The 24,445-nt window shown below is 38.5% G+C and overlaps 2 protein-coding genes across 2 annotated transcripts; both read left to right on the top strand.

Moving 5' to 3' along the window:
* Positions 1 to 232: 232 nt before the first annotated feature.
* On the top strand, positions 233 to 828 carry LOC131876068 (18.1 kDa class I heat shock protein-like). Its single transcript, XM_059220845.1, has 2 exons — positions 233 to 455; positions 548 to 828. The coding sequence occupies exons 1-2, from the start codon at positions 233 to 235 to the stop codon at positions 826 to 828; spliced, it is 504 nt and encodes a 167-aa protein (XP_059076828.1).
* A 22,963-nt stretch (positions 829 to 23,791) lies between these two features.
* On the top strand, positions 23,792 to 24,445 carry LOC131876067 (18.1 kDa class I heat shock protein-like). Its single transcript, XM_059220844.1, has 2 exons — positions 23,792 to 24,014; positions 24,110 to 24,445. The coding sequence occupies exons 1-2, from the start codon at positions 23,792 to 23,794 to the stop codon at positions 24,388 to 24,390; spliced, it is 504 nt and encodes a 167-aa protein (XP_059076827.1). The 3' UTR covers positions 24,391 to 24,445.

The raw sequence follows: 24,445 nt of genomic DNA, 5'->3' as shown, positions 1-24,445 counted from the left end.
ACATAAAATACTCTCTTGGGAGGCACCGTAACGAACTTATTCCCTCTATAACTTACTAGAACTATCGAGAACAGTTCAGAGCAGTCTTAAATCTTCACCTCAAATCCTCTCATCTCATGTATAAATTGAAACCAATCTTTCTCATGGATCATCATAAAGATAATCAGCAGCATTCTATTCATTTGCAACCTCTGTATTTTTTGATTTCATTGCATCTTTAATTGCAAAAAGTATGGCTTTGACTCCATTTTTCGAAAGGGGCATTAGTGCATGGGATCCATGGGAGAACAGCCTGTTCGATCCATGGCTTCCAATTTCTCGCGTGTGGGACGCCATGGATTTCAGTGTGCCCACAATGACCTCTTCATTTTCAAGGGATGCCATGGCCGTGGCCAACACTAGGGTTGACTGGAAGGAAACCCCTAAAGCTCATGTCTTCACCACCGATTTGCTTGGTAATTATTAATCCCTTTGCCCCTCTTTCCAGGGTTTATAATTTCAATTACAGCGGTGTCTTAAAGATTTTAATTATTTTTTGTGATTGCAGGATTGAGGAAAGAGGATCTGAAAATCGATTTAGTGGAGAAGAATACTCTGCGAATAAGCGGTGAGAGGCACAAAGAACAGGAGGAAAGGACGGATCAGTGGCATCGTTATGAGCAGTCGAGCGGGCGGTTTATGAGGCAATTCCGTCTGCCTGAAAATGTGAAGGTGGATGGCATTTCTGCAAAGCTGGAGAACGTGGTTTTGACTGTGAACGCTCCCAAAACACACCCTGATGCTGCTAATGGCGGTGACGTTAAAAGCATTGACATTGGCAGCGCTTAGAATATATGAGAATATAAGAATCGTACTATAAAGCACTACTTGTACCCTTTCTTTGGATATTGAATATATAACTCGTTCAATTATGAGCATTGTCTATTTCTCTCTTTCAACTATTCTTTTAAGAAATCTGAATACGAATCCATGATCACATTGAATTTTTTCTCTTCCCTAAAATACTAATTCTATGTCAATGGCACATATTTGATCTAAAATAAATATAATTAAATGGTATAATGTACCTCTTAACGTATTCCAATGAAATGCCTTTTTCCTAAAATTTTAATAATTGAAAGATAATGATCTACATATTCTCTAAATTTAATATAATTTCACTAGCAATCACACCATCATATCCTTCTAATTATCTTTAATTTTATAAATAGTTACATAAACCATTGCCTTTAATTAACATAAAAGTGAATGACTTAACATAATTTAAAAAATAAAAAATAAAAAATAAAAAATTCAAATGACAAGGCATTGGACTTTAATAAAAAGTTTCTTCTATAGTACCTTTGTGGACCAACCTTGATTATGTTGGTAGATATTTAAAACAAACTATTCCCAATCTAGTGCTAAGGACATGAAAATATAATCAAACTTGAGTGATAAACTACGACATATATAATTCAAAATTTAAATTGTGTCAACAATTTTGAAGTTGAAATCCACTATTTAAAATCTAAACCATGAATGAGTAGATTGGTACAATGACCATGAGCTCGAGCAGGAGGTGTAAAAGTAACAGGCAACAATGGTGGCTCAGGTGTTGGATTGGTTGGTGTAGGTTGAGGAGGAGGTGTCAAATCAACTAATGTATATAGTGGAGGGGTTGTAGGATGCACTAGAATTCTCTCCTCTCTCCCTGTGTCATCCTAAGATGCTCTACCACAATGGCTCATAGATCCACCTCCCTCTACATGTTGTCTCACCTGTGTTGGTACATCCTCGAGTGGGATCCCAAGAATCGAAGAAATAAGTGTATACGAATCCAATAAATTGGTAGACAAAAATGCACTCATCCTCTACAAAGGATCAACCTCTGTCAATCGCGCAACGTCAAGTGGAAATGTTATATCTACATGGAAATAGGGATCAGTGCCACTATTGGATGTCACATTTGTAGCTTGTAGAATGGTAGCAAGTGACTACAACAAATAGGTCACCCGACATCATCAACTACTACATCTACTGCCTATGATAACTCCAAATGTATTGGTAGAACCAAAAGGTTTGGACCAACTAATGTTCGTTTATTAATGAGCGTTGGTGCATCATGTCATCTATATTTATCATTGAGCCTCCATCTCCCCTGCCCAACATTCGTTGGTATAGATGTATAATTGACCTGTAAGCCCATATGAAACTCTGGAAACAATTGTTTGTAGAAATAAAGTGGCAACTCATCCTTCTGTGGCCACATATGATGAGTTGCCAACCATCTAGGATATATGAATGGTGCCACAACTAGATCAGTGCATTTGGTAACTAAATATCCTCTAATCTTACGTTGCCTTAGACCTTGATAATGGGTGAACACCATAATGACTTGTGTGAAAGATATATCCCTGCTCACAGTTTCCCATTTCACCATGCTAGTCACACTACGAGAAAGGGAGGCATAGAAATAATCGAATAACATATCATCATAAGGATTATATGTCTAAATAGTGTCAATCATACATAGTAACTCATCCCTAATAGTTTGTGCCCTTTCCTTATTTGGTTGGACAATGGCGAAATCTAATGTGGACTCAAGATGGTCTTGTATGCGGGAAAAGTGGGTTGATAAAACTTAATATGTGAAAATATTATTAAATGACTTGTCCACACACACACACAGGACTTCTTGATGCAAGCTATGGAGCAACGACGTGTTACTCAACTTCCCAAGGTGGGTCCCATGGTTCTCTATCTCACAATGTCCCTCAAACCAATGTTTTTGCTCTCAGATCACTGAGCAAAATGGTTTAGGGATGGCAAATGCGAGAACAAGGGATGCTTTGATTGATTTTAGAATGAGATGTATTCTAAGCTATGCCTGATTCTAGAAATGCAATAAACTAGATAAGATGACAAGGTTAGTATGAATACTATCCTAACATAATATATTTAGTCTATGATTGAGCTAAATGATAAAGAAAGTATTCTAAACATGCATATTTAGACTAAAGTCTATTGCAAAGAGAGGCTAAATGATGAGCATAAAATGATATGTGAGCTTGAATGTATTTGAGCATAAGTGTGATAATACAAACTTGGAGGATTATCAAAATGAAGGAATGAGGGCTCTATTTATAGCAAAAATAGGGCAATGGATGGCCAGGATTGAAAGATTCAATCAAGAGTTGAGTTTGAAAGTTGGGGATCCATGTTGGTGATTGACACCAATGAAATGGTGACAAGTGTCAACATAGGGTTGGGTTGAGAGAAGAGGTTGGAGGTATTAAATGCCTGAGAAGACCTTAAGGTTATCTAAGAGATAAGGGTTAAGCTTAAGCAAGGTTTACCCAATGGATTAAGAGTTAATCCAAGGATAAACCTTTGTGCAAATGATTAAGAGATAATCATGGTCAAAGCATTAAAGGCCTGATGAGACCTTTGGGTTGGGTGAAGGTTGAGTTAAAACAAATTTATTAACCATGTAAGAGGGTTTGAGTTAACCATTAATGGTTATTGGAGACTTTGTGGATTAAGTGGTTGAAGGTTGAAAGCCTTTGATGGTTATCAAAGACTTTGAGGAATTAAGTGGTTGGGGGTTTGAAGCCTTTAATGGTTATCAAAGACTTTGAGGTTTGAGAAGTGACCTCTCATTTGTTTAGGAATGTGACAAAGTTTAGAGGAGGGGTTAGGTTAATTAGAAGTGATTAGAAGATTCTAGAAGGGATTAGAAAGGGGTTTGGGATTTTGCAAGTGGATAGAGGGATAATAGGATTTAATTGAAATAAAGTAATTTAATTCAATTTGGTTGCAATTTGGGGAAATTAAATAAATTAGATTTATTCAATTTAGGATAACTATTTAATTAAATTTGAATTTAATTAAAAGTGGCTATGGGGGATTTAATTGAATAAAAATGATTTATTCATTAAATGGTATAGTGAATTTTATTTAAATAAATTGAGTAATTTACTTAATAAAATAGAAGAATGTGGATAATTTAATTAAATTGGATTTAATTAAATAGAGAAATGAACATAAAATATTCATTTAAGAATATGGTCATTTTTATATGTCTACATTTTGCCCCTCTTTGAAGTGACATGTGTACACATGTTATTTCAAAGAAAATGATGTGTTTTTGTGATTTTTGATCAAATGCAATTTTTGTTGTGTCACTCTTTGATTTGCAAGTCATGCCCCAGATTCGATATTTGATGTGTGATGCCCCAGAGTCGATATTTGATGATGATGCCCCCTCAGGAGATGAATCAATTTTTTTGAAATTTTTTGATTTAATTTGATAAGGTTCGTATGATGTGTATGATTTCGTTTATGTGAAATTTGAGTTCATTGATTCATCTCCCGATAAGTTACAAATGTTATGGTATAGGGGAGATTGCGACCATATTACAGGTCCAGTTGGCTAACCCTAATTTCATTTTCCTCCTATAAAGGGGGAAAAGAGCTTGAATTAGGTTCATTTGTGCTTTGTTGACTTTGGAGAAAGAGAATTTGCTCTGCAAAGAAAATGCCTATTCCCTATCATAGACTCCATTTCGAGCGCATTCGGAGGTACCGGAGACCTGCAGCGCATGGACCACCAGTAAGTCAACATTTTTGACCCTCTTTTGACTTTTCATTTGATCATTTTTAGTCATTTTTTTATTTTCAAAGTTTGGGTTTTACGGTTTAGCGCGTCTAGGGTGTTAATTAGAGCATACGAAGTTTGAAGTAGCACATCAAGCTGCATATTAGGGGTCGCGTCCGAAATGAAAAGGGTAGCACATAGGAAATATAAGTTAGCACATAGATGGAATAGCACATAGAGATTGTCGGGTAGCGCATTAGGTCGGCAGGTTAGCGCGTAGGATAGACCTAGCGCATAGGGGTCGCAGGGGTTCACATATGTAAGGGGGTTTAGCATGTAGGGTTAACCTAGCGCATAGGACCAAACAGGTAGCGCCTAGGAGATGTAGTTTAGCGCATAGAACCAGTCTAGCACATAGGGTAGGTTAGGTGGCACATGGGGGGAAAGATTTAGCGCGTCAAGTCAGTCTAGCGCATAGAGAAAATAGATTAGCGTGTAGGAGAGACAGCCTAGCGTGTAGAGGGATTTTAGCGCATTGGGTATTTGTTTTAGCGCATCTGAAAAATTTTTGCAAGATGAGCCGATTTGGAAATTTGTTTTGTGTCGTGCTGTCATGATTTTATGTAGTTGTCCAATATGAGTGTCGGTATAACTTGTTTTGATGTGAGATATTTCAAGTTATGTAGATATCAATGTATTGTTTTGATCAAAATATGATGTATTTGCGTATTCTATTTCAAGTTCAATGTGTGAAGCCTGATGTGTGTTACAAGCTGATATGGGTTGGAAACTTGAGTTGTGTTACAAGCTGATATGGGTGGGAAACTTGAGTTTTTTTACAAGTTTATGTGATTTTGGTACTTGAGTTGTTTTACAAGTTTTGATATGGTTTTTGAGAACTTGAATTGTGTTACAAGTTGATATGAAAGGATAGGATTTTGAACTTGATGTAGATGAGAAAATTTGTTTCATGTTGTTGATGTGAGTTTGATTTTGATACCGTTGTTTTGTTGTGGAAACTGATATCGGATTTGTTTTGCTTGTTTGACAGGAGCGATTGGGTGTGGTTCAGTCTCGAGAGAGATTTCCCAGACCATGGACATTGATACCGCGGTTGTCGCAGGCTGATCTCGATATTATCGAGAGATGTGGGTTGACCTCTCTTTTAGACATGCCTCGGTTCACTGTGAACCGGGGGCTATTGACAGCACTGGCGGAGAGGTGGCACAGTGATACGAACACCTTCCACTTTGCGACGGGAGAGATGACAGTCACCCCTGAGGACTGTTATAGAATTTTGCGGATTCCGGTAGTAGGTGCACTACTACCATATGAGCAGTCAGAGGAGGGTGGGAAAGAGGCACTGCGTCGCATATTTCAGGATGATACAGTTTGCGGCTATGAGATCCCATGGCAGGAGTTTTTGGACTTGGATTATGCGCCACTGCCATCTATACTAGCAGGATTTATTGGTGGATTCCTTTGTCTTGATCGCAGGTCAAAGGGATTCTCTGTGGGATGGGGGCTGGTTTTGGAGGAGATGGTGACACAGGGAAGGAGGTTTGCATGGGGGTCAGCTATGCTGGCCCATCTATACAGGGGTTTGCATGAGGTAGTATACCTCGGTTACGGCAGTTTGTCAGTTGGCGTGACACTATTATAGGTATGGTGTTGGGAGCATATTCCAGCAGCGAGGCCACTAGCAGACAGGGCAGGCCTGTGGGGTGTGCATATGCGTACGGATACAGGGGTTTAGTTGTCCAGCACAAGCTGGGCAAACTAGAGCACTGGAGGAGGGTACTGGATGATATAGATACGGTCATGTGGCGACCGTACACAGGATGTGAGGTGTGGGCCGAGGATGGGCTGGAGATGCCCTTTGTATTCATGACCAGGTACCTGATCAGGAGGACCCCATTTGTGATTGAGAGATTTCTGGTGACCCGAGTTTTGAGGCAGTTTGGGCACCAACAGGGTATTCCACAGGGAGCGTGCCTATATGCATAGCGGCAGCAGGATGTAGCGGATTGGGGGCCGACCATTGATAGTGCAGTGGTGATAAAGGAGTTTGTAGGGTTGGCCGGGCAGATATGGGATTATGCCCCTGAGATTCAGGATGCGGGCATGACGGATGAGTTCGCCTGATTGTTTGTGGCGCGAGTGGTGGCCAGGATATCTGATCCTGAGGAGATGAGGCCAGCCTTTGATTCTGATGAGGAGGAGGGAGATGCGGGAGATGATGGAGATGATGGAGATGATGGAGGAGGGAGAGGAGCTAGAGGGAGACGGGGAGGGAGAGCTAGGAGAGGAGATAGGGGTGTGGATAGAGCGGTGAGGCAGGCATTGATAGATAGGGGGAGAGGTGGAGTAGCGATTGGAGCTGGTGGAGACGGGAGAGTGGGGGAGGTGTTAGCTGTAGTGGGGGGTACAGAGGAGGCGGGGCGACCAGCTCAGAGGAGGAGGATAGATGTACTCCCACCTCTAGCACAGAGGACAGGCCGAGTGGGAGGGGTTCCTCCAGCACAGGTAACACTACGGGTTCGGATCCCAGGTCATATGGAGGATGCTCAGATGCGGACCTTGCAGATTACTGTTCAGCAACTGCAAGCACAGATTTTGACCTATTAGTGGCAGATTTCTCAATTGACCACTGAGCGAGATACTGAGATAGAGCGGAGGGGACGAGTGGAGGAGGTGGTGTCGAGTATGCAGAGAGCAGCGACGGGTGGTCCGATGAGAGACACCCTAAGAGAGCTGGCGCTGAGAGCTCAGGAGGCGGAGTATTATAGGCGACACTATGAGGCTGCAGTACCCAGGAATCGCCGCGTACAGAGTTTTGCACAGTCAAGATCTAGCCGATCTCAAGATACTGGGTCGCGATCTGAGAGTCGTGGTGTCACAGGGCCACCGAGACAGGACCCTCCTGGGGATCTAGGGGTGGGTGCATCTGGAGCGAGACCATCTCCGTCAGGAGATAGTCATACTTGAGAGACAAGGTCTCTGTTGTATTTTTGAGCATTGTATTTTTTGTACTGGACACAGTGTTGTGACACATTTTGTACATTTGGATCATTTTTGAGATATATATATACGACACCATTTGCTTTGATCATGTGATGTGTTTATATGGATGCATGTTATGTGGGATATGTCTTTACTTTATGATGATGCCATGTGTAAATGTATAATGTAGGATGTATGCTTTGGATTTATCTTGAAAATGGGATGTATGATTTGATATGTTTTGAGATGTATCTTGAAAATGAGATGTATGATTTGATATGTTTTGAGATGTATCTTGAAAATAAGATGTATGATTATGATATGCATTTAAGTGCAAAATGATATGCAACTAATTGTAAAATGATATGCAACTAATTATTTTTGGAGCATCCCCATTTTGCATTTTGCCATCCCAATACAACCATATGTTATTTGCTTTCTTTGTAAGTGTCATCATTGAGCATTGATTTGTTTAGGATATGTTGAAAATTTATACAAGCATAATGGTATAATTGAACCATGATGACCTGAGAAAAATTTACATGATGTTTGATTTTGCAAGATAGCACAAGCATCAAGGTATAATTGAACCAAGACGACCTGAGTGCGTATTGCGTAAACAGACAAGATTAAATCATTTGTATGCGTGAAGTGGAATCAAGCCTTCAGTGATATTTGATGTATCACATCTCGAGGCAAGGATTCACAAGTACAAGTGATCACCTCCCAGACAGAAGACTAAGAAAATATTGGAAGTTCCTCATGATCTCTAACTTTGAAGCATTTTATGAGATAAGGAGAAGATTCCAATAATTTTTTTAAAAATTTCAAAATACAAAATAGTCGAGATTTTAATGCAAAAATGCAACATTTAGTACTTAAGAAAATCATCCATCCTTGATATTTTTGTGAATTGTTCTGTTTTGGTTTGGCGATGAAGTGTAGTTTTGGTTGCTGGATGTCATGTTTCTAAGTTTTGCAATAGTTGTGATGTCTTGAATGTGTGCAAGTGTTTGAACAAGTTAATGCCCCTAGTTGAGTGTGCCTCCGGATATGATTATGTACAGTGATTTCCAAGCCATGGTGGAATGCGGTAAGAGGATAGATATAGATGGATAACCCAGGATAGTGACTACGCTAAGTATGTCCTGAATGAATATATGCTAAGTGTCGGGTGATGGCCGATAACGGTTTGATGGATAAAATGGCATGGAGATAGATAGAGGAGCCGTTCTTTCACAAGAGCGCCTGTTTACCAGGTTTTCACCATTTGTTTTTATTGTACTTTATTTTTGCATTTTTCTAGATTTTTTGATTGATTTTTTTTATTTTTTTATTGTTTTCGGCTTTTTCCGTGCACTAGGCTTATTCAAGTATAGTACCTTTTCAGATGAATGCTATTAGTTGGGTCGTCGAGCACATCTCCTTCTAAAGTTGTAAGCTGATAGGCACCTGATCCATAGGCTGATATGATGACATAGGGACCCAACCAGTTAGGTTCAAATTTCCCTTTCTTTTCTCTATCTTGCTGATTTCTTGGATTTTCTTTGAGGACTAGGTCACCAACTTTGAAGTTTCTGGGAATGACCTTGTGATTGTAGCTTCGGCACATGCGTTGCTGATATGCTTTGAGATGAGTATAAGCATGCTGGCGTCTTTCATCTAATAGTTCAAGTTCTTGCAGTCGGTTAACTTGATATTCTTCATCTGGGATTAAACCTTCCAAAGAGACTCTGAGAGATGGAATTTCTACCTCCAAGGGTAAAATGGCCTCTGATCCATATACCAATGAGTATGGTGTTGCTCCTGTAGGTGTGCGGATGCTGGTCCTGTATGTCCAAAGTGCTGGATTGAGTTGTACGTGCCAATCTTTGCCTACATCATTCACTATTTTCTTTAGGATTTTCAAGATTGTCTTGTTAGATGCTTCTGCTTGGCCATTGCCCTGTGGGTAGTATGGTGTAGAAAACCGATGTTGGATTTTGAATTTTTCACATAGTTCTTGTACATCTTGGTTTTTGAAAGGTCGTCCATTATCTGTGACAATTGAACTTGGAATACCATATCTGTAGATCAGATAATTTAGGATAAAAGAGGCAATTTGTTTCCCAGTCACTATGGTCATGGGAACTGCTTCAATCCATTTAGTAAAGTATTCTGTTGCAGTTATAATGAACTTGTGTCCATTTGAAGATGAAGGATGAATTTTGCCAACTAAATCTAGTCCACACTGACAAAAAGGCCAGGATGTTGTAAATGGCTGCAGTTCCTGTGCTGGTGCATGTATCAGATTGCCATGGATCTAGCATTTAGGACATTTCTTGGCGAAATGATATGAGTCTTTTTCCATTGTAGGCCAGTAGTATCCCATTCGTAGAAGCTTTTTAGCAAGAGTAGTGCCACTTGAATGTGTGCCACAAATACCTTCATGAAGCTCGTGTAAAGCAAAATCAGAATCATTACGATCAAGGCAACGAAGAAGAGTACCATCTAGACCTTGACGATATAAAGTATCAGCGGTAAGGGTATAACGGGTAGCTTGTCGGATAAAGTTACGTTTTTGGTTACGGGATTGGTCAATTGGTAAGATATTGTGTTTGAGGTAGTCGTATATTGGTCCATATAATGAAGAATCTGAACCAGTCAAGGCATAGATAACCTGGGATTCAGAGTGGTCATAGGCGGGGGAGAACAGTTGCTCTACCAGGAACTCATAATGACTCTGTTGCTCTAGAATCTGTAGTAGTGAAGCGATAGTAGCCATTGCATCGGCTGCTTTGTTGTTCAATCTTGGTATTTGTTCGAAGGTGATGTGCACAAAATACTGTTTGAAGTCATCCACCATCCGTTTGTAGGGTAGTAGCTTGTCATCCTTTGTCTGATAGTTGTTGTTGATTTGATTAACAACTAGTTGTGAGTCTCCATAAACTTTTAACTCTATGATTTTCCATTCGACAACCATTTTGATGCCTATAACCAATGCCTCATATTCTGCCACATTATTTGTGCATGGAAACATAAGCCTATATGATCTTGGCATAGTGTGTCCTTCAGGAGTGATGAATAAAATGCCGGCCCCTGAACCATGTTGTGTATAGGATCCATCAAAGTATAGGGTCCATTGTTTGGAAGAAAGAGCAAGAACGTCCCTGTCTGGAAATTCAATCTCCATGGTTTGTTTTCCTGGTAGCGGTGCTTCAGCCAGTTGATTTGCAATTGCTTGTCCTTTGATGGCTCATCTTTCTGTGTACTGGATGTCAAATTCACTGGAATCATGACCCATTTAGCCAATCGGCCTGTAAGAGCTGCCTTGCTGAGTAGATACTTGAGAGGATCAATTTTAGCTACTAGCTTAATGGTGTGTGCTAGCATATAATGTCGGAACTTCTGAGATGCAAAGACCACTGTTAGGCAAGCCTTCTCAATGAATGTATAGTTGATTTCATAGTCATTCAATGTCCGATTGATGTAATATATAGCTCGTTCCTTTCCTTGTTGATCTTCTTGTGCCAATAGTGCCCCCAGCGATATATCTGTTGTGGATATATATAGTATAAGAGACTTTCCTGCGACTGGTGGAACTAGAACTGGTGGGTTCATCAGGTACTATTTGATTTGGTAAAAAGATTCTGCACACTTAGTCTCCCATCTGAACGATACATTTTTGTGTAGCAAATGGTTAAATGGCAGACTTTTATCTGCTAGTTGAGCGATGAATCGCCTGATTGATTGAAGGCGTCCTTGTAGAGATCTGAGTTGACTGATATTCTTTGGTGGTGGCATGTCCATAATAGCTTGTACCTTTGTTGGATCAACTTCAATACCTTTAGCTGAGACTATGTAGCCTAGTAACTTGCCTGATGTAACCCCGAAGACACACTTCTTAGGGTTGAGCCTGACCTGAAATTTCTTCAATCAATCAAAGATCTTTGTTAGGATACCGAGATGTGTAGCTCTGGTGAAGGATTTAGCTAGTAAATCATCCACATAGTCTTCCATAAATGTGTGCATCATGTCATGGAAGATTGTTGTCATCGCTCTTTGATAAGTGGCCCCTGCATTCTTTAAGCCAAAAGGCATAACATTCCAACAGTATGTTCCCCAAGGACAAGTGAATGTTGTTTTATCTTGATCTTCAGGAGCTATTTTGATTTGATTATAGCATGAGAAATTGTCCATTAGTGAGAGCATTGCATGGCCTACTGTGAGATCTACAATTATATCGATACTTGGCAGAGGAAAATCGTCTTTTGGACAAGCTTTGTTGACGTCCCTGAAGTCAGTGCATATTATGATACTACCATCTGGTTTTGATACTAGAACGATGTTGGAAATCCATTCTGCATAGTCAATGGGTCGGATGAATCTGACATCCAATAGTTTCTTCAGTTCAGTTTTCACCATGAGTGCCACCTGTGGATTCATCTTTCATAGCTTTTGCTTGACTGGCTTAACTCCTATAGAGATGGACAAGTGATGGATGATTAAGTGTGGATCGACTCTGGTCATATCAGCGTATGACCAAGCAAAATTAATTTGTTGTCCTTTAAAGAAGATGATGAATGTCGATCTTTCTTCCTCTGTCAGAGATTCTGCAAGGTGTATGTTTCTGGCTGTTTCTGTGGTACCAATGTTGATTGATTGAGTGGGCTCAATCAATATGGGTGATTTCTCATGAAAATGTTTAGGAAGAGTGTCAAGTCTCCCATCGTTAGGTGCCTTAAAAAGGTTTTCACCCTCAGATGTGTCCTTTATTTTTACTTTTTTGTGATCTAGAGCTGCCATTGACTGGTTTTCAGCATCAAATCCTTTATTTGGTTTATTTTTGTGACTGAGAGACTTGGCACTCCCTAATTGGCAGATATCGTTATGTCGTTCACTGGTAGAGCCTGTTTCTAGATTTACGGTACATAGGTAATGGATAATAGACTCATCATCTAGGAAAATGGGTATATCATGGGTTTCAGGTTCATCCCAGTCAATGAGGTCAGGAAAGACGAGCGGTAAGGAATCGTTGGGTGGATCAAGTTCGGCTACTGTAAGTGTGAGGACAGAGTTTTCATTGTGATGGTTCTTGTTTTTAAGGAAGTCCAGGGTTTCATCGAGGTATTCCATGGTATCATCTTCCACATAGACTTGTTCGTAATGTTTTTGTTCGCTTTCTTTGGCGTCATAGATATTTTGTGGTCCAAATTCAAGAGGTCTATCTTCTGCGTTATGTTCTTCTTGAGAAATGGATATAGAATCTGTATCATCCAGGATATTCGTAGTAGCATTGGAGCAGGTACCCCATTCATATTCATTGGAATCTGTCTCATAGGCATCATCCCAGATTCTGTCTGTGCTGTAAACAGGTATGTTGTATGGTGAAAACAAATATCTGATGATGGATACCATTTTGATGTTTTGTGTTGATTCTGTGTCCGATCCGTCTTCCATTTTCTGGATTTGTTCATAGACTGTGCTTCTTTGGGGAGGAGTAACAGTATTTGGAGATGACATGATTTGTTCTTGAGACATTGGTGTTTGAATATGAGCTACTGCTGCAGATATAGCCTTCTTATGACTTAGAAGCTTTCCCTGATGCAACTTCTGATCTTGACGTTCCCATGCCTTGCGGATTGTTTCTGCTGATTCAAAGAGTGCTTCCTGCCAGGATTCTTCTTTGTACTTCTTCTTTACCTTCCATTGAGGTTTTGTAGCTATGTGTGGCGACCTCTGCAATAGGAATGTGAGTTTAGAACCCAATCCTGCTTTGTTTCTAGTAGGTTGTGAAGGAAGATCTATAGGTTCAGTGACTCCTTCCTTGCGCTTCCCAATAGGTCCTTTTTCGCCATATCCCATTTGCTTCATGATTAAGTATCCTTTTCCATACAAGTGTGTCGGTAGAACAATGTCCAGAGCGACTGCTCTATTATCTTCTTCTTCATCTTTATATAACTAGCTAAGAATGTCCTTGTCTTCTGATTCATGTGCTAGAGTACCCAATTGGATGAATGTACCATCAAATTTGGTGATGGGCTGAGTGGCCAGTTGTGTTGATGTAGTAGGCAAACCATGCGATCTAGGTGATGTTGGCAATTTGGCTAAACATAAAGGCTCCAAAGAGTACTCTCCCATGCCTTGGTCTTTGATTTGCATCTTCTGCTTGAAATCTCCAAACAAGGAGTTGGGCTTTGCGATTTGTAGATCTGATGTCAAGGATCGCTGCTTTTCTCTATTATGAGGAACCAAACTATCTTGAGCTGCCCCCATGGCATTGCAATGTTGAAATGGGTTATGATCAGCTGATATGGAGATTTCTTGTCCATCATAAGGAAATTTGACACACTGGTGATACGTAGAAGGTACTGCTTGCATTTCATGTATCCAGGGTCGTCCTAACAAAATATTGTAGGTTAGATCTATGTCTAAGACTTGACATACAGTATCCTTTTGCACTGGTCCCACTTGAATAGGTATTATCACAGTTCCTTTAGAGGACCTTTCCTCATCATCATATGCTTTTATGGTAATCTTTTTGCAAGGATCAATAGATTCTTCTGAGAAGCCTAGTGCACGGATAAGCTTTAAAGTACATATATTAAGTTCGGCTCCTCCATCTATTAAGACTCTTTTTACTCGGTGTTTGCAAACAATGACTTCAATATGGAGAGGAGTATTATGCGGATGAATCAAGGAAGTGTTATCATGCTTAGAGAATGTGAGGTTATGAGGTCTTGTCATATGGGGGACCATGGCTTGGAATCTGTCTGTATCCAGATTTTGAGGTACATTTGTTTCCAATAGTGCTTGTTCCAATATGTCTTTGTGCTTTGGTGATAGTTTCAATAATTCCAGTATGGATATTTGGGCTGGGGTCTTGCGTAGTTGGCTAACCAAGTCATATTGGATTTTTGGTATGGTAGTCATAGGTGCAGTATGTCCTTTCAAGACATATTTCTGAGTTCAGGTTGTTACATTGACAGATTCATGATCATGCCGATCTCGAATGGTGATGACATTGACGTGATGATCTTCAGCTAAGATGTGATTGATCGTGTTGTTGTAGATATGATTGACACAAGCTTCGCGTGTATCATCTGATGTTGATGCTCCATCTTTGTTGTAATTCTAAAGAAGATTTTTGAAGGCTCCATGATCACCATTTGTTTTGAGACCATCCACTGTTAAGTCACCTCGATCAATCATGTCCTGTACTATGTGTTTCAATCTCATGCACTCGTTTGTTCTATGACCCTTGTTGCGATGGAAATCACAATAGTGTGAATCATTCCACCAAGGTGGTTTGATTGGGGGTTCATAGTTGCTGATTGGAGGCAAAGAAAGAATCTTGTTTGCCAAAAGTTCTTTGAATGCCGATTCTAATGATTGGCCCAGTGGTGTGAAGATACGCTTTTGGAAATTGTTGGTGTTGTTGCGTGAATTGTTGTTAGGTCCTGGATTCATGTTTTTGTTTTGAGTATCGTTGGCATTGTTTGTGTTGAGTTGTCCTTGATCAGTGTTTGGTGCATATGTGTTAGCACCCGGAGTAGCATTTTTAGGATTTTTCGTATTTTGAGGATTTCCTGATAATGCAAGCACTGGTTGCTTAGATTTGGGATCATATGGTTCATTGTTGCCTTCGTTTTTATTTCGAGTCCAAAATCGAGATTTGTCAAGGTTGGTGTTGTTCTGATTATTGTAGTTTGATGAGTTTGTTCCTTCTTTGTAGAACTTGAGTGTTCCCTTTTTGACACAAGCTTCCTCTACTTGAATGCCATTTTCAATCAATTTGGCGAAAGATGGTATGCATTGAAGTTTGAGTCTGTAACTCTTTTCGCCATTCAAGTTATCGATGAAGATTTCCATTTTCTCCTTTTCAGGAATATCTCGAAGATATCGTGATACCATGCGTCGCCAACGTTGAAGGAATATTATGAATGTTTCATTGTTCTTCTATTTGGTATTACAAACATCTAGCATGGTTATGGCATGTTGAATGTTATAGGAATATTGTGTTATGAATTTGTTAACCAATTCATCAAATGATCTGACAGGTGGTGTAATCTTGGATAACCATTTCATTGTTTGTCCTCCCAGGCTTCTTGGGAATAACCTCATCAGATAAGTGTCATCATGAGCAAATTCAAGACTCATGGTGCAAAATTCTCGAACATGATCCCGAGGATCACTTTTCCCATCATATTTATCAAATTTGGGAGCATCTGAGTTTGGAGGAAAAGGTACCATGTTTAATCTTCTGTCGAATCGATAAGGACAGATTTCGTTTATAGAGTACCGCACTATTGTCCCTTGTTGCATATCTTGTATTTGTCTTTGCAACATTTGCATTTGTTGAGTAAGAGCAACCAAGGGCGCATTATCTTACCGAGGGATGAATTCTTCCCTTGTATTTGTTCTTAACTAAAAAGGTGTAGTAAACGGTATGTGTTGTTCTGGAGTTTCGAGCTCAGGTATACGCATTTCTGGTATACATTGTTCTGGAATATGTTGCTCAGGTATGCGAGTTTCTTTTTCTCTTTGTTGTTCTTGATATGTATATTGTCGAGACCCGGTTTGAAAGATGTTTGCATGTAAATCTTCGGGTAGTTTAACGCCTTTACTTGTGAGCATGAGCAGATACTTTTCTTTGTCATTTTCCATAAGCCTTTCGATGAGTTTTTGGAATGAAGGATTTTCTTGACATTCCTGAAAAATTGCGTCAGTAATTTCCGGCTCTTCCGAGTGTGGAACTTCAAAAGGATTTGACAATCTGCGATTCATACTTGATTCAGTGTGTGTCTCGCTTTGTTGGTTCTTTTGAGAGCAAGTAACAGACATTTTAGTAAAAACTTTCGATGACGAAGGGGACAAAATCTTCTTCGATGTGTTGCTCGGGGGTAGGTGGTTCTGGTCTAGATGTGTTATAAGTTATGCACTCGTCGGGCAAGAATGTTGGATTGATCTTTCCTCCGCGGTTTATCTTTTGATTAAAAGAAGATTTTTGACAGTATGCTCTTGTCTTCAAGGGTTCTTTGTCAAATTTGTTAGATTTGTTTTGGATATAACGTTTGACGTGATGAAGGAATACCCGATGAGATTTGAAGAGGTGAAGATTGATATATAAAAACTTGTTTTTCTTGATGAATTTGGAAAAACTAGGTTTTTGTTTCTTCAACATGATGTTACGATAAAGGTTCTTTCTTCTCAGAATAAGGGGATTAGTCATGCATGAGCGAATCAATAGTTTCCTTTGATTGGTTTGGATTCAGTTGGTTCTTGTTTTTGAAAATTTTAAATTTTACTTTATCAAAGTGAAGGTTTTTAGATGCCCCTTCACGACAAAGCGTGTCAAATGATATGGATAAAAGCCTCCCGATCTAGAAACTGGATTTGACAATTTGAAAATTTTAAACAAGTGTTTTGATAAAAATCCGTAAGATGGTAAAAGATTCTGTTGATACTGATGATGAGATGTTCCGGATTATGATAGGAAAGACGTCCTTTATCGTGCGATTCGTTTTAGAATTTTGACAACTGTTGTTTGGACACAAATTTAACTTGAGAAATGGTTTTAATGATTTGTTTGTCACTCTGTTTTGATGAAAAATGATGCTTTGATGAAAAAAGGCTTTCTAAAGATTTTTGAAAATTTCAAATTTTTTTTGGATTTTACTCTCTGTTTTTCTGTTTTGGATCACGCGCTAGAACAGAGTTTATATGCGCTACTTAAATTCCTTGATGCGCTAAAAGAATAGCCACACACGCTAGGCTGCCCCCAGACATGCGCTAAAGTTCAGATCTTTTGAAGATTGTTGTCTAACAGTTGAAAAACCTATGTGCTATTCTGGGCCTGTGGCGCGCTAACTGTTTGACTTTATGCGCCAATGTTTGGTTTCCATGCGCTAAGCTGTTGCTCCTACGCGCTGGACTGTTTTTTGGATGCGCTAAAGGATTTTACACTGTTTTGCCTTAAAATGAAACGCTACTGTTTTGAACCAATGCACTAATTTGAGGTTTGGATGCGCTAACAAAAGTACTCCAAGCGCTAATAAGTTGCTCTTATGCGCTAAGCTGTTCTGATTTTTCTTTGGTTGATTTTTGTGAATTTTGAACTTTTGTTGTGAATTTTTCAAGTGTGATGGATGATTTTCTGAAATAATAAATGTAAGCATGGTACAAAAAGTACAACCATTTTGCCTAATCTAACAAAAAGTGTATGTTCTGCGAGGATGTGTTCAAATCCCCAATGTTTTAACAGGTTTGGATACAAATAATACACTTCAAAAAGACTCTTTAGTTAAGGGTCATAAATAACATCATAGCCCACTAGTCTTGATACTCCGTCAGCTCAAACAGCTGTGTCACCCCCGAGAGGGTGCCCATTTTTTTGCCTTTTGCCAGAAATTAACTCAAAGTGAATCGCTTCACAGTTGAGTAGTTATCTTGGGAGATATATGGTGAGTAATCTTGGGGGCGGATTCTTTCACACCCTTGCACTATGATGTTATAAATGTCTGGTTACTGACTCGGTTCAAAGCTTCTATTTCTATGGTTCGTAATCAAGCTTCCCATTCGACCGTCAGTGATAAACTCCCTAAGGAGGCTTCCCAACCTTTAGAACAAAGGCTTTACGTATCTCAAGGATACTGGGGGAAGGCTAATCACTGCGCGCAACCGTTGAAAAGGACTTTCGTCACTTTCCACATTTGATTATAGTGGGTTGGAATTCTTAGTGTCAAAGTCGTTCCCCACTTAGGTTGTTCCCTTCACACCGGCCATAAACGGCTTTAAGAGTTGATTCCAACTCCTCGGGAAGGCGGCCCTGCTAAAGGTTGTAAATGCTTGAAGTAAAGAAAGCTGTAAGAGTGGTCTGGATTTTTGATCACCCAGTTAAGGGGAGAGCATATTCCTTCCACTTTCGAGACAAGGCAATCAAGTTGTTTTTTTATCCTTCAAGACAATGATTTGCTAACTTCTATTTGGAGATGTTGCTCCAACAAGCATGATGTTCTTTTTAACCTTTCATAGCAAAGTGTGTAGTTCCAAAACTTTTAAAAAAAATAAGCCTGGTCAACAAAGTAAATCGTGATGTTTGGTCAACAAAATTAAAGTCGATAGGGGAAAGTTTTCTCTCTTTGCTTTGTACTAAAATGAAGATGAGGTTCTTTTACTTTGCAAAATGAAGTAAATCCTTTTAAACACCAAAGGATGGTGAGGTTCTTTTTAAAACTTTTGTCAAAATAAAGATTTGTTGGTTCTTTTTATAGCTTCCAAAATGAAGTGTTTTTCTCCTATGAAAGCAAGAAGATTTCGGATAGTAGTTCGTTTTATAGCCCAAAAGAAATAAGTGAGTTCAATTTTAGGACTAAAAGATGTTTTAAAATTTTAAACTAACTTAACTAAGTTAGAGAAAATATTAACCATCAAAAAAATTCTAAGATTACACTCCTTTCTACAACAAATTTGGTTAGCATCCTGCAAGCAAACCAGAGAAAAATGTTAGATGATTTGGTGGACTTCCACAAGTCTAAAATTTCCTTTTCGGTTACCATTTTTTTGTTTTGTTTTCTGTCTGTGATGTGCTACAGAAAGGTCTAGACACGCTACAATAGAAACTGGATGCGCTACAATAATTTTTCAATGCACTATACTGTTCACTGGATGCGCTATTCTGTATTGTTCTTTTTTACCCGCGCTGGGACTTACAAGAAAATGATTGGATGCACTAAAAGATAGTCGTCATGCACTGGATGATGAACTCCAAGCGCTAAACAGTGGATTGGATGCGCTACTCTGTGCGTGTAAAGCGCTGCTCTATTTTTCCCCCGCATTGAGACCTATAGGAAAAATTTTGTGGGGATTATGCGCTAAAGGAAAGACTTTACGCGCTTTAGTAGAGCCCCCACGCGCTAAATAGTAGGCGAGACGCGCTAGACTGTTAGGCGGATGCGCTAGGGAATGTTTCCCACGCGTCGATTCTTGTTTCCCGCGGACCTACAAAAGTAATTATTTTTCAAAACCGATTAGATATATGGGGTTCGAGCGCCACGGTGGGCGCCAGAAATGTATGCGAGAAAAGTGGGCTGATAAAACTTAATATGTGAAAATATTATTAAATGACTTGTCCACACATACACACAGGACTTCTTGATGCAAACTATGGAGCAACGACGTGTTACTCAGCTTCCCAAGGTGGGTCCCATGGTTCTCTATCTCACAGTGTCCCTCAAACCAATGTTTTTGCTCTCAGATCACTGAGCAAAATGGTTTAGGGATGGCAAATGCGAGAACAAAGGATGCTTTGATTGATTTTAGAATGAGATGTATTCTAAGCTATGCCTAATTCTAGAAATGCAATAAACTAGATAAGATGACAAGGTTAGTATGAATACTATCCTAACATTATATATTTAGTCTATGATTGAGCTAAATGATAAAAAAAGTATTCTAAACATGCATATTTAGACTAAAGCCTATTGCAAAGAGAGGCTAAATGATGAGCATAAAATGATATGTGATCTTGAATGTATTTGAGCATAAGTGTGATAATACAAACTTGGAAGATTATCAAAATGAAGGAATGAGGGCTCTATTTATAGCAAAAATAGGGCAATGGATGGCCAGGATTGAAAGATTCAATCAAGGGTTGAGTTTGAAAGTTGGGGATCCATGTTGGTGATTGACACCAATGAAATAATGACAAGTGTCAACATAGGGTTGGGTTGAGAGAAGAGGTTGGAGGTATTAAATGCCTGAGAAAACCTTAAGGTTATCTAAGAGATAAGGGTTAAGCTTAAGCAAGGTTTACCCAATGGATTAAGAGTTAATCCAAGGATAAACCTTTGTGCAAATGATTAAGAGATAATCATGGTCAAAGCATTAAAGGCCTGATGAGACCTTTGGGTTGGGTGAAGGTTGAGTTAAAACAAATTTATTAACCATGTAAGAGGGTTTGAGTTAACCATTAATGGTTATTGGAGACTTTGTGGATTAAGTGGTTGAAGGTTGAAAGCCTTTGATGGTTATCAAAGACTTTGAGGAATTAAGTGGTTGGGGGTTTGAAGCCTTTAATGGTTATCAAAGACTTTGAGGTTTGAGAAGTGACCTCTCATTTGTTTAGGAATGTGACAAAGTTTAGAGGAGGGGTTAGGTTAATTAGAAGTGATTAGAAGATTCTAGAAGGGATTATAAAGGGGTTTGGGATTTTGCAAGTGGATAGAGGGATAATAGGATTTAATTGAAATAAAGTAATTTAATTCAATTTGGTTGCAATTTGGGGAAATTAAATAAATTAGATTTATTCAATTTAGGATAACTATTTAATTAAATTTGAATTTAATTAAAAGTGGCTATGGGGGATTTAATTGATTAAAAATGATTTATTCATTAAATGGTATAGTGAATTTTATTTAAATAAATTGAGTAATTTACTTAATAAAATAGAAGAATGTGGATAATTTAATTAAATTGGATTTAATTAAATAGATAAATGAACATAAAATATTCATTTAAGAATATGGTCATTTTTATACGTCTACAAGTCTAATGCACGATTGAGGTCCTCAATGGTTTCGGCATCACTATCAATAGAGGGCATTCGACAAGACTATCTAGATGTTTGGTCAGTGCCCTCGCGATGAACACTACCATCTGATGCATGATCAACCATATGGAAAATATCTGTATGTGTAGTTATAAAAGAAAGAATTTTAAAAATAAGTATTCAAAACTATTTTAAAATAATTCAAACTAATACTGAAAACTATTTTAAACAAATTCAAACATATTTGAAAATGATACAATTTTAATTTAAAGTACAATTCGAAGTAATTGAAACATTTGATACAAATTACTTTAAAGAAACATTAAAATTAAATACATGTACATACACATAGACATGCACATACATACACACACACACATACACCCACATACACATTCACAAAGACACATACACATGCATGCATGCATACATACACCTACACACATATTTGCACATACATATGCATACACAGATATGTACACACATACATGAGTCACATATGTGTCTGTGTGTATGTATGTATGTATGCATGCATGTGTATGTGTATGTGTGTATGTGGATGTATGTGTGTGTACGTATGTATGTGTGTTTATGTGTGCATGTGTGTATGTATGTATGTAGGTGTATGCACGTGTATGTATGCATGTGTGTGTATATGTGTATGTGTATGTATGTCTGTATATATGCATGTCAGTGTATGTATGTATGTATATATGTGGGTATGTATGTGTACATCAATATGTATGTACGTGTCTGTGTATACACACATAAACACACATACATACATATACAAATACATGTACACACACATACACCCACATACAAACATACACCCATACACACATACACATACACATGCATGCATACGTACATACCCACACATACGTGCACATATACACACATATACACATACATACATATACTCACATACATATACACGTACATACATACACACACATACACATGCACACACATCTACATCTATGTATGCATGTGTATGTGTATTTGTATGTATGTGCATGTGAGTTTGGGTGTGGGTGTGGGTGTGGGTGTGAGTGTTGGTGTATGTGTCTATGTCTTTGTATGAATATGAGGATTTATTTTTTTATGTGGTGTATCGATTTTAATTTTTTATAGTTTATATGTAAGGGTAATGAGAAAATGATTTTTAAAAAATTATTAATAGGTATATGTATATATTTTTCTAATAGTTTTATAGTGTCGATTTTCAAATTTTACTAGGTTTAATTTTTTTTTCTTCATTTTTCTAGTATTTTCATTCTAAAAATTTTCAAAAAATTAATAAACTATAAAATTAAAAAAATTATAACAATAGATATATTAATTTTTTAAATTACAAATACAAAACAAAAAAGAAAAAAAGAAAAAAAGATGAACCTGCCTAGAAAAACGAGGGCTGGAAATAAGCTCCTTGTGAGTCCGGCCGAACTCCCAAAGTTCCCCAGGGTGCAAAAGAGGGTCGATCGATGAAAAATCGGTTTATAAAACAGTCAATCCGACCGGACTTTTAATGCCACATAGGTGCCACGGGACGCCATGCGGCCCAAGGGTAGTTCGGCCAGTCCGATTGGCCGAACTACCCTCAGTTGGCCCAAAGTGTGACACAACTCCATGCTTTTGCCCATAGATACATGCACACATGAGAATAAGGTAGGGGCTAAGAGTGTAAGAAAATGTGTGTATATGGAAAGGTAAAGTACGAGGATGAGCTTAATTTTACACAAGTTATAAATTTCTTATAATACTTTAAAAAGACAATTTTTTATTTTTTATAATTCTCTATTTATTCATAAACTAATTTTTTTAAATTTGTTAATTTTTCAATTTTTCCCATTTTTCTATTTTCTAATAATTAAAAAATACAAATTTTTATTTTTTTATAATTTTCTGTTTTCTTATAAAGATAAGTTCTGCAAATTTGTGTTTTCAATTTTCCTCATTTTATATAATTTTTTTTTAAGGTAGGGGAAGGGTACTAGTAGTGGACATAGCTAACTTCGCGCACATAGAACTCTCAAACCGTATGTCGGATTTCAATTTTTTTTTGGTTGTATGCACGTTGTGGAAATCATTATGTGTTGAAAGGTTAAAAAGTGGTCATTTCAAAGTGATTACCCATACATGAACTCCTTTGCACCAAAAGTAGATAACTCAAAATTTGCAATAGTAGTGAACAAATGCCCCAATAGTAGATCACCTTTTTTGACATTTTTTTATTATAATGAGCCCATTTGTGCACCACTATTGGCGTGAAAAATTATCCACTATTGGTACATGTGATATTCTAGTACTGGGATTGGGTTGACAAAAAGATGTGCACTATTGAAATTATGGGTTGACAAAAAAATGTCCACTATTGAAACTATGTCCGCTACTGATACCACAATTTAGAAACACATTTTCGAGATAAACATAAAATCTTCTTTTCAGAGGCACCGTAACGAACTTATTCCCTCTATAACTTACTAGAACTATCGAGAACAGTTCAGAGCAGTCTCAAATCTTCGCCCCAAAATTTCCTCCTCTTGCCAACCCTCTCATCTAATGTATAAATTGAAACCAAATCTCTCTCATGGATCATCATCACGAAAATCAGCAACATTCTTTTCATCTGCAAGCTCTGTAATTTTTGACTTATTTGCATCTTTAATTGCGAAAGTATGGCTCTGACTCCTTTTTTCGGGAGGGGCATCAGCGCTTGGGATCCATGGGAGAACAACCTTTTCGATCCATGGCTTCCAATTTCTCGCGTGTGGGATGCCATGGACTTTAGCGTTCCCACATCAGCCTCTTCATTCTCAAGGGACGCCATGGCCATGCCCAACACAAGGGCCGACTGGAAGGAAACCCCTGAAGCTCATGTCTTCACCACCAATTTGCTAGGTAATTATTAATCTCTTCGCCCCTCTTTCAAGGGTTTATTATTTGCATTGTAGCGGTGTGTTTGAAAGATTTTAATATTTTTTAGGCGATTGTAGGACTGAGGAAGGAGGATTTGAAAATCGATTTGGTGGAGAAGAATACCCTGCGAATAAGCAGGGAAAGGCACAAAGAACAAGAGGAAAAGACGGATCAGTGGCACCGTGTTGAGCGGTCGAGCGGGCGGTTTATGAGGCAATTCCGTCTGCCTGAAAATGTGAATGTGGACGACATTTTTGCAAAGCTGGAGAACAGGGTTTTGACTGTGAACGCTCCCAAAACACAGCCTGATGCTGCTAATGGCAGCGACGTTAAAAGCATTGACATTGGCAGCGCTTAGAATATGAGAATCAGACTGTGTGAGAGTTTTATGTATCAGATCTGGGTATTATTAT

The sequence above is a fragment of the Cryptomeria japonica genome, chromosome 5 (assembly GCF_030272615.1).
Source record: "Cryptomeria japonica chromosome 5, Sugi_1.0, whole genome shotgun sequence".
In the NCBI taxonomy this organism is placed as follows: domain Eukaryota; kingdom Viridiplantae; phylum Streptophyta; class Pinopsida; order Cupressales; family Cupressaceae; genus Cryptomeria; species Cryptomeria japonica.
This window is presented reverse-complemented; position numbering and strand designations above follow the sequence as displayed.

What these genes read in the sequence shown, in the direction of transcription:
- LOC131876068 (XM_059220845.1), top strand. Translation starts at nt 233, where the DNA reads ATGGCTTTGACTCCATTTTTCGAAAGGGGCATTAGTGCATGGGATCCA. An exon ending in CTTCACCACCGATTTGCTTG is followed by an intron (nt 456 to 547) that starts GTAATTATTAAT and finishes TTGTGATTGCAG; the next exon opens with GATTGAGGAAAGAGGATCTG.
- LOC131876067 (XM_059220844.1), top strand. Translation starts at nt 23,792, where the DNA reads ATGGCTCTGACTCCTTTTTTCGGGAGGGGCATCAGCGCTTGGGATCCA. An exon ending in CTTCACCACCAATTTGCTAG is followed by an intron (nt 24,015 to 24,109) that starts GTAATTATTAAT and finishes AGGCGATTGTAG; the next exon opens with GACTGAGGAAGGAGGATTTG.